At 50.1% G+C, this 10,123-nt stretch overlaps 1 protein-coding gene across 1 annotated transcript; it reads left to right on the top strand.

Moving 5' to 3' along the window:
* The first annotated feature begins 1,193 nt into the window (after positions 1-1,193).
* LOC139057704 (MAGE-like protein 2) lies at positions 1,194-2,914 on the top strand. The gene is made up of 3 exons (XM_070536448.1): positions 1,194-1,790; positions 2,223-2,592; positions 2,841-2,914. Exons 1-3 carry the CDS (start codon positions 1,194-1,196, stop codon positions 2,912-2,914), a joined length of 1,041 nt encoding a protein of 346 aa, XP_070392549.1.
* Positions 2,915-10,123: the final 7,209 nt, after the last annotated feature.

Below are 10,123 nucleotides of genomic sequence, written 5' to 3'. Positions count from 1 at the left end.
TACCTCAGGGCCATCTCAGTGTTTTTTTTTTATTATTGAGAATACTCTCTCTTACTCGCTCTCTTACACTCATTCTCTCTCTCTCCCTCACACACACACACGCACGCACGCGCACACACACACACACACACAGCCGCGAGCCCAGTTTCTGAGATTTGTTATTGAGAGGAATTAATCAAGTGTTTCCTCGCTAGTGTGCGGAAAACTCTTGACTATGCTGGGCATTCCGTACAGCCATCCTTCGTCAAAGGAAAGCGCTCTTGCACTAAGGTTCAGCCTGACTATAGTACAAAAGCTTTTCAAACATACTGTTGCACTTCTTGGGCATGTGGACAAGGGCGACAGACGTTTAAGAGTAAGCGCATTCTCCCTAGCACTTGCGCGCAGATTTTCTTCGCGTTCTCTTGGCCCGTATCTCTCTCTCTTTCTCTTGAGTGCAAAAATTGCCCTCCAGCATCCTATTAACTTTCATGCACGTTACCCCCAGCTCCACTACATGAAAACCACACTAAGAGTTGTCTGCTTAAGATATTTTCCTGTCCCCCTACTTATTCAGTTTCTCTGTATGCTGTACCAATTTTAATAGCACGCAAGCTTTTCATATTCGGACTTGTCTTTTTTTTTTCGCTTCATCGTATACTTGTAGCCTAAAATTCATTCAAACAACCGTCTTGCATCAACCATTGCCGCTATCTAAGGCACGTGCAGTTTAGCGATGCAGAAGCAGAAGAAGCTAAAGATTCAGACCTTTGGGCGAGTGGTCATTCAAGAGCGCCCCCGAACAATCAGGTAAACACCAGTATCGCTACCAGGGACAGCAGTGCCAGCAAGAAAGAAGCAAGATGGGACGACGAAGCAAGCAACGCCGGCGGGGAAACGACGAGCAGTGGCAGGAAGCGCTAAGCGAAGCGAAGGTCCCGACCGTGAAGCAGGCGGCGAATGTACAAACCGGAGTGAGCCCGGCGCAGGGTAATTTAGAAGCGGTAGCGCAAGGCGGATCAGCCGCCCCAGCCAATGCACCAGAGCCCGAAACCGATAGCGGGAAGCAGGTTCCCAGTATATTGTCCAGAAAGAAGCACCGCAGACGCCGACACCACAAAGGCTCAAGGAAGTCGAATAAAAAACACTCGGATCTCGACAAGGGACTGAGCAACGAGTCGGTGAACTCTAAGGGATCAGTCATCAGCGAAAACATGCCGGCTCCCAAGACCATTTCGGAACAAGCGGCGGCGTGGCCGGCTCCTACCTGTGCGCCAGAGGTCCAGCAGCAACCCTTTGACGCGCACACTCAGCTTCCACCGTCGCAAATGCAGCAGCCATGGGTGATGCAGCCACAAATGGCACAGCTTCCGCAAGGCGTACCGTGGCAACCGCAATCACAACAACTGCAACTGCCACCACAACTGGCACAAGCTCCGTTGATGCCTTCTTTTGGTGTTCCGGATCCGGCGGTGGGCCCAGTGACCTTCGCTGGGCCTCTGCAGCCAGGAACAACGGTTCTGCCACCCGCACCGACAGTTGCAGATGCAGCAGTAGAGGCTGCTCACGCTGCAGGTGCGACAGCCCCTGGATTCCTTGCCGACATCTCCCAGCTCAGTGATACGAATTCTTCGACCTCGTCGGCAGGACAGCCTGCGGCAGCCTTGCAAGACAGCCTGCAAGACATGGCGATGTGTGCCTTGCCGCCAATGCCTGCAGCTCGCAGGTCATCGTTGCAAGAAAGTGACGTGCAGAACGCCGAGAACAAGTCGAGATTCGTGGACACAGCAACATGTACGACCGATGTCAAGGTAGGAGAATCAACTATTGCACCACACAGCTTTACTAATGGCAAGACGCAGGTTGGGGCTGCCGACAGGACAAGGAATGGGAGAGAAACACGTCTAACATTCAACAGTAATGTGGAGGAGAACGTTATAGGCGATGATACCAGTGGGGATTACTCCGAACGAGGAGAAGCAGATCAAGATTTTGACAGCAGCATTTCTTCCCGCAGGCGTTCACGATCTGGCTCCTTAACAGGGACCATCCATAAACCCCGCACCACGAAGCATCAAAAACGAGCCGGTGCTTTGTACCAAAAGAAAGGAAAGCCGTCGTATACAGAAGAGAGCTCCCCTCCGCCAATCGGTTCCGGTGGCATACTATTCAACCAGCCGGTACCGTCGACGGCTGTCATAATAAATGCAGAAATGGCTCAAAGATTGCTCGCTGCTCTACAGAAGTTCGAAGAGCAGCCACCGAACGAAGCACCCCCTCTTGCGTCTGAGGCGCCACAGGTGAAGCCCGAAAGGAGTGAACGCGAGAAGAAGCTCGTAACACCGGGAGCCAAGGAGTCCGCAAAGACCGCAATGCCCGAGACCCCCAAACCAGAAAAGTTGGGCAGCTCCGAGGAGTTCTACGAAGAGATAGCAGAAGTCGTGGAGCCAGATAAGAAAGCGGGAGGAAGCCAGAGCAAGCGCGTCATCCGCAAAACCACCAGGTCCCGAAAACATGACGTCACTGAGGAGCCTTGGGAGGATGGCAGTCCAAAAGGCAGCGCGATACCAACCCTTCCGCGCTGGGAAAACATACAGCCGTCTACATCCAGAGGTACCAGCAGCCGAAGCGGCAGAGCTTGCTCATCAGCACGCCCCTCTCGTGGCAGAGACTACTCGAAAGAGGATGGTACGGCTGCGCCTAGTAGAGCTACTGGCGTCAGATCAGCGTCCGGTTGGCCAAGTCACGCGGGCGAGGATCGAGCATTTCCTGCTCCCAGATACCCCCCACCACGTTTTTATTATTCGTCTAGTCCTCGCAATTTCTTGTATGACCCCTGCGTTAGTCGACAACCCCTTCAGCAGACTACTCCGACTCAGCACCCCAACTACGCTGGGCCATCTTGGCTGCCATCTCGGCCGGCTATCTACAATGAGTATTACAAGTATTACGATGCCTATGCGCCTTACTTGAATCCGAATGTTACACAGATGACACCGGACAACGTTAGACCAGCCATACGCCAGTCCACTGTAGGACATATTGGTCAAAGGTATCTGCCTTTTGCAAACGAGGCTCATAGCGGAAGAAGCCAGCGCTTTCAAGTTTCGGCAAGCAAGCCAGCGATGGCTACAACGCAGTCGGTGCCTGTCGGCGACCCTGCAGCCCGACAGGGAAACACATCCAGGGCCTCGGCGCTTCGCCGTCCCCCACTCCCAGCAGCGGCATCTTCGCGCAGTGGCGCACAGAGAGAGCAGTTGGCCGGACCGAGCTGCGCTAGGGTGGCTCCCTGCGGCTGTCGCTGTCACGAGGGCCGATCGACTCCGGCGCAGGTCGGTGTCACGTTGCAAGAGCTCCTGCGCCGCGAGGACGAGATCCGCCGTGACGAGCAGCTCCGCCATCTCAGCCAGCGGCTCCAAGAGGAGAGGATTCGGCGTGAGGTGGAGTTATCCGCACGGCTGGAACACCTGGACAACCTGCAGCGGATCGCGGACGCCGACGAGAGGGCCGAGCGCGAACTCGAGCGAAACGCCCTGTACCGCACGTATAGCAAGGATAGCTCTGCCTGCCAACAGTGCTCGAACGCGGGCCTCCGATCATCGCAGCCCTGATGGCACGTCATCGGCGTGCCCGTCGACAGCTTCGTCAGTCGCACTTCTCCCTCTAGCAGCTGACGCCCGACGTCTTCGCCGGCGATGAATGAATGCCCTGCCTATATGCAAGAAGGAGCCGTCTTCGAAGCTCGCCAGAATATAGAGTCAAGCCGATCGCTCGCAAATACTGTGTATGATAGACCTAATCAAGAAGGACAAAGCGTACATACGGTGCAGGGTGTCTTGCATGAAGTGCCCTATAGCAATCTATTCTGGAAGTACCCGTTCATGTTCCCAAGTAGCGGCCAGTGAAACAAACTGCATCCGAGGAACTCCGTTGGGATCATATTCTTTACTAACAATATTAGACGCTGTGGGTTCAGCTGACGTACCACCGCTTCTCGCGGCTCATTTCGAGTGGTACAGTCGCAGTCTGCTTTTCTTCGAAATCGCCCCGCCGTCTTTGAAATTTTCAGACTGATTATCGTGATTTTTTTTTCGCAACGATTTGTTTCACAACTGCAACGAGCAGCACGGACTTTTTGGCGTTCGTATATTTAGCTACACGAACGGTTGAGTCCTCCTGATCGTGATAAATGAGCCATCTCCCGACTGAACCTGTGACGCGAAACATGGGCGCATAAGTGCCGTACATGTTCTTCATAGTGGTACCATCCATCCTATTCGTTCACTTTTTTCTTAATAAAATTTCCTTCTCTTGTATACCTCCTTCGTCTAAGCAAGGGGGAGGGGGACTGGGGGTTAGTCTACTAATCTCCGCCACCGCTGGACCCCATCAGGGACACAATAAAGTTTTATCTCTCTCCCAAACTTTAGGCGAATCGTGGCGTCGGCGGAAACGTGTTCATAAACGTGATCGTTATGAACAAATCTGTTATGTGCGCGCACGTACATGTTTGTCTTTGATAAAATATGAGTTTACATAACGCACCCTAAATGTTCATATGGCCATACCAGGGTCAGGAAGCTTGGTTCATTTCAACTACAGCTTTTAACTGCTACTAGCATTCTTTTGTAACTTCACCCAGTTTGCGCTAATATTGTCTGCCTGCTTGCACCTTTGTTTGTCCGTATCTAAACGTCACGGGTACGTGATCTTTTGGAGTGAATGCAACTGGTGAATAAACACACGGGTGCTACCTGAAGGCATAAATGTTGCCGGATTCGAGACCCTCGTTATGTAATGAATGAGAAGAAAGGAAACTGAGGACTCGATTTTTATTAGTCATATCATAACAGACCAACAAAGACACCAACATTATCCCTAATGAAAATCGAGTCCTCGGTTTCCTTTCTTGTCGTTCTACACGAAGGGTGATAATTTTTTTTAGTTTCCCAGAATTATTTTAATGATCTCCTGTCTCAGATAATATAATTCTAGTCTTTGAGCTGAATTATTCAGAGAGGCGGACCATATTTGCACGATAAATGAAAACACGCATTGAACTAATTACGAAGTAACACATTAACGTCTTAATTAATTACCTTACGGCCCATATTGCAATTTACGAACTGTAGCCGGTGGGTTCGCCAGGCGTATCCACTTGGAATGAATTTCCAGAATCGCACCAGTTTGGAGATATGTGCCATCGAACCTGCCGTAGATGTGCACTGCTGCTCCGCTTTATTAACAAAATGCCCTTTAATGAAGTGAAACACAAAAATAACGTGAACGGCCATGTATTTCGTCCCACACTTTGGAAAACAACATATCGACACAGGCGTCATCCTGGAGATTCATTTAATGTGGATACGTCTCACAAACTCCCCGGCCACAATATGCAAATTGCAATATGTTCCATAAAAATATTAAATTTAGGAAGTTCGTGCATTATTGTTAATTAGTGGAATATGTATTTCAATTTCGCGCTCTAGTAAAGTCTGCATCTTCAAATAATTCAGCTCAAGGACAACAGTTATGCTACCCGCCGTGGTTGCTCAGTGGCTATGGTGTTAGGCTGCTGAGCACGAGGTCGCGGGATCGAATCCCGGCCACGGCGGCCGCATTTCGATGGGGGCGAAATGCGAAAACACCCGTGTACTTAGATTTAGGTGCACGTTAAAGAACCCCAGGTGGTCAAAATTTCCGGAGTCCCCCACTACGGCGTGCCTCATAATCAGAAAGTGGTTTTGGCACGTAAAACCCCATATATTATATATTACAACAGTTATGCTATCTGCAACAGGTGAGTTTGAACTATTTCGGAAAGCTCAAAAATGATCGCCCCGTAAATTAACTAGCAATTATAGTGTCCTCTTTACATTCCCGTACCTTGCAAGAATATCAGCTGCTTCAGCTCCACAAGACAGTCTAAATTTTTGACCATCTGACCGAGAACGTGACAATTTCTTAGTTTCGCCTGAAGGCCTCCGGTTTCATACTTAAACGAGGCATAAACTTCTATGGTGCAGTCTCTTACGAAACAACTGGCTCTCCTATCATATCTCAGTACTTTTCCTCTCTTTCTTTTTTTCCGTACGGCGACGTTTTCTGATGACCGACGATACGTAGGCGCATGGTTTCTGCAGAACCAGGAAGTATACTGACGCCCCAAGTCATATCTCTCATTTCCTGGTGAGAAACAAAAAAACGAATCACACACACACCCACACACAAAGCTGAAGAAGTCAAAGTGTGGCTACACGCCAGCATTCCTGGAAAGCACACAAGTGCCGCGGTCCCTCCCGCCCGTAACTACATTGCCCAGACATGCATCGCGCCATGTATAACAATAAAAAAAACAACTTCGAGCGCTAAGTTTTTATTATAATGCAACTAGGAATTAACTATTAACTATTAACAACATAGCCCACCTATCCATCCTTTCGCATCGCACTATGGCCTCGGCCGCCTTTTCCCCGCTGTTACTTTCCGGACACGACGTTAAACAGCAACACACAAAAAAAAATGAAGCAAAAAAATGATCCACCAGGCTGGGCTTCGTGTTTTTTCATCTCTCTCTCTTTCTTTCTTTTTTTTTTTTGCTATGCTATAGAAGCAGGAAATCTGCCGGCGACCGACGCCGTTCACGCCGCGCCATGTGCGACAGGGCGTGGGCCGCCGTTACCTGAGAGAGGGAACCGAACGCGTACGGTACGACATCACACGCGTTTCTGACGACGCGATGAAACTCGCGCTGCATACATCGAGCCTCGCCTCAACTTTCCACGTTTGCCGCTCCCCCCGGAGGACCTTGAAAGAACCACGGCGCTCTCGCGAGCTGCAGGCGCGGCTGTCGTCGCGAACAAACGCCTCTTCTCGGAAGTGCTTCATGCCCGGCGGAATTTCCCTGCTGCTAAAATCGCAGCGGGACGCCCAGACACTGTGCACCTGTTTTGAATGCAGACGCTACCATAAATGTTGCCCAAGAGGTTAGTGCGGAGAAGGCGAAGCCGCTAGAAACACTAGAGCGCATGGAAATAATGGTTTGAAGTAAAGCTAAGGGCCCCCGACTCGAGGACTTAACAAGTAGCAATTTCGTGCCCAGCTTTGTATGGCGCAGCTGGGGAGTATACACGTATTTTAAGACGAAGCCGCTAGAAACGCTAGAGCGCATGGAAAGAATGTTTTGAAGTAAAGCCAAGGGCTTAACTCGACTTAACAAGGGCTCGACTTAACAAGTAGCAATTTCATGTCCAGCTTTGTACAGCGCAGCTGGGGAGTGTACACGTATTTTAAGGCGACGCGGAAGTCTGTCCTTGAAATTCAAACATAGGTGCGCTAAAATTAAGGATCCCCTGCTCCAATCTGGTACAGTGACTGCTTGATGAGCTTGTCCCCTTATTTGCTAATGGTGTTTCGACGGCAGTCTACTGAGCTTCAGAGGAATCAGTATAGGCATCAGCAGTTGTCGCGATGCAGCAGTGGTTGTTCCATCATCGACATCCTGTTCTCGTCTTACGGTCCTCCTTCGTGCAATCTTCGTCGTACACTCGCCGCCAACCCATCACCTTGTGTGACGCTGTCGTCATACCATCGTCATCATTTTAAAATCGTCATCTCATAGCCATGCCACCGTCCTCATACCGCCTTCAGCTGCGCCAGTGTATATATTCAAGAAAACGGACGAGCACTCGAACATGGAAGAAGATGTCTAGCGGTTTAAACGAAGACGTTATAAAACACCATTTACACCGAAATGTTATGGAGAAAGCATGACCTTCAGATCCCCAAACGCTTCGGCGAGCTCGAGATTAGGATTGAGAACCCCTAGCCTGCATAACGGCTAATGATTTCCGCCTTGCAAACTCGTAACCGTCCTGTGAGTTGTTTTTTTTTCTCTATAATGAGTGAATTTCTCCATTTGATGAATTAAACTATAGAACTACGTACCACGCTCCTCCGAGGTAGGTTTCCAACTCGGCAAGCACGCCTTCATTCTATTCGCATTCGTGACACACACGTGAGCAAAAACGCACGCACACATACACAAGCACGCGCGCTAAGGCACCTACATACGCAACGACAGTTACCAACTCTTGCTATCAGTAACGAGCAAGCCACACAGTGGCGCTTAACTATGCTAACTGCCGAGACGGCTCTGTATTTACGTGCGAAAAGTAACGCTATTCAGGCGCTTAATTAAATCATTTGCTCCCACAGCAGTACGCCCTCATAGCGACTACATGGATTATTTTATTCTTACGTCCGGATCTTTTTTTTTTCATTGCTGTTCTTTTCGTGTCATTTAGCGCAATTCACAACCCACGGCCCCCTCTGTGGACGACGAGTCTCCTTTCGAGACAGCCAGGCTGTGGCCTGTGAAGAACGGTCATTGCGACATTCGCGGCGACATCGGCCCCAGCCAGCGACCTTCGCGGGCGGTTCCATCACACCGTGACTAAAACGACGCATACTCGAGGCGGCGATTCTCCCTCAGGCTGGCGATCTATTCTCGCACACGGCTCGATGTCAACTTCGCAGCGTGTCGCATGTCCGCGCCCCAGGAGAGGCTCGATGCGTACCCGCGCCAAATCCCCCGCACCTCCGGCCCCTCTCTCCTACCCCCACCCCCGCCTCTTTTTCCCACAGCATGTTTGATAAGTGAGGCACGCCGACGGCGAGCCCGTGTCGTAACACGACGCATCGTACACGTACCGGTGCTCGAGGTGCTGCCACCCGTACACTCGGCTTGCTCTGTCTGATGCGTTCGATTGGCGCGCGACCGTACTCGCGGTATGGCCGGGCGAGAACACATTGACGTGAAACTAAGATGTCGGAGGCGGCAATGTTGTTCACCCACGGGCCCTATGACCCCACGCTTTAAGTGTGAGGTGTCGCTCCCACCGTCTTTAAGCAGACCTGAAAGTGACATTAGATTATGCAAGGTTAGAATAAAGGGGGTTAACGTCCTGAAGCCGCACTAGTGGGCTACACTCTAAAAACACTTACACGTCTTAGAAGTTATCTTGTCGCCTAACGTGATGTTACAAGCAGCACAATTATCGCTAATCCTTGTTCTTCTTCTTGCTTATTTTTCTTCTCTTTTTTTACAGCACTCACTAATGTGTTTTTCTGGAAATGAGTGGTGTCCATGTATCCACACCTAGTGACGGCTCCCTCGAGTAATGCAAACCGATCTCGAAGGTTCTCCTTTTCTGTAATGCAGGCACCGGAAGTGACCACTGACGTCATGGCCGCACATGGTTAGGGCACCTATTATTATTTACTTTGTTTTGTACCCATAATCAGTGACTCTATATCTATTGGTGAGGCCGACGACTATGTCTTCGAGAGGCATCCGTGTAAACAAAGGAACGTGGCTGGCGCGTAGTAACGAAAAAAATTGGTTGATTAATAAAATTTACAACTACAATGGCACTGTTACTCTTTCGCTATTCACAAGGGTAGCCAACCGGAACTACCTCTGGTTAACCTCCCTGCCTTTCTCTGCATTATTTTCTCTCTCTCTCTCTCTCTCTCTCTCTCTCTCTCTCTCTCTCTCTCTCTCTCTCTCTCTCTCTCTCTCCCTCTCCCTCTCCCTCTCTCTCTCTCGCTATTCACAGCTCTGAGGAGTAATCTTCAGCAAGAGCTTAGAAAATGTTGCACCCAACAGCATATCTAGTGCATGTGTTTTGATAAGCTTCCAGTTAATTGATAATATGGACAGCCACAATGGTACTGATTCTTTTTCCACTATTCACAGCTTTGAGGAGCAATCTTCAACAAGCGTTTTGAAGAACTTACACTCCAGGATATCTAGTGCTTGCGTGCGATAATGTTATGTTTGTCTTAACTCTCTTCACGCCAATATTGTAGCAGAGTAGACCGATGGGCCACAGTTGGCACTGCATCTTGAAAACGGCAGCGCTCGGCACAGACCGGACGAGGTGAGAAGGCACGCAAACAAAGAAAGCGCTGACAAGGCACACCTACATAGCCTCGTCCACGTGGCTTCTCTCTTCATCTCGTACGTGTCAAGCGCTGCCGTTTTCGAAATTCCGAAGCCCACGCTGCGCCGGCACCTTTTCGTGACGTCATGCGCTGCAGCTTGTCTACATAGTGTTCAAGGATAGCGGCATAAATGCTG

This window comes from Dermacentor albipictus, chromosome 3, assembly GCF_038994185.2.
Source record: "Dermacentor albipictus isolate Rhodes 1998 colony chromosome 3, USDA_Dalb.pri_finalv2, whole genome shotgun sequence".
Lineage (NCBI taxonomy): Eukaryota > Metazoa > Arthropoda > Arachnida > Ixodida > Ixodidae > Dermacentor > Dermacentor albipictus.
The sequence above is the reverse complement of the archived record's forward strand: the minus strand, read 5'-3'. Positions and strand labels throughout refer to the sequence as shown.

Excerpts from the sequence above, each read along its gene's own strand:
- LOC139057704 (XM_070536448.1), top strand. The coding sequence starts at position 1,194 with ATGCCGGCTCCCAAGACCATTTCGGAACAAGCGGCGGCGTGGCCGGCT. Across the intron at positions 1,791-2,222 it reads CATGTACGACCGATGTCAAG|AAGTTCGAAGAGCAGCCACC; the intron begins GTAGGAGAATCA and ends GCTGCTCTACAG. Across the intron at positions 2,593-2,840 it reads ACAGCCGTCTACATCCAGAG|CAGACTACTCCGACTCAGCA; the intron begins GTACCAGCAGCC and ends CAACCCCTTCAG.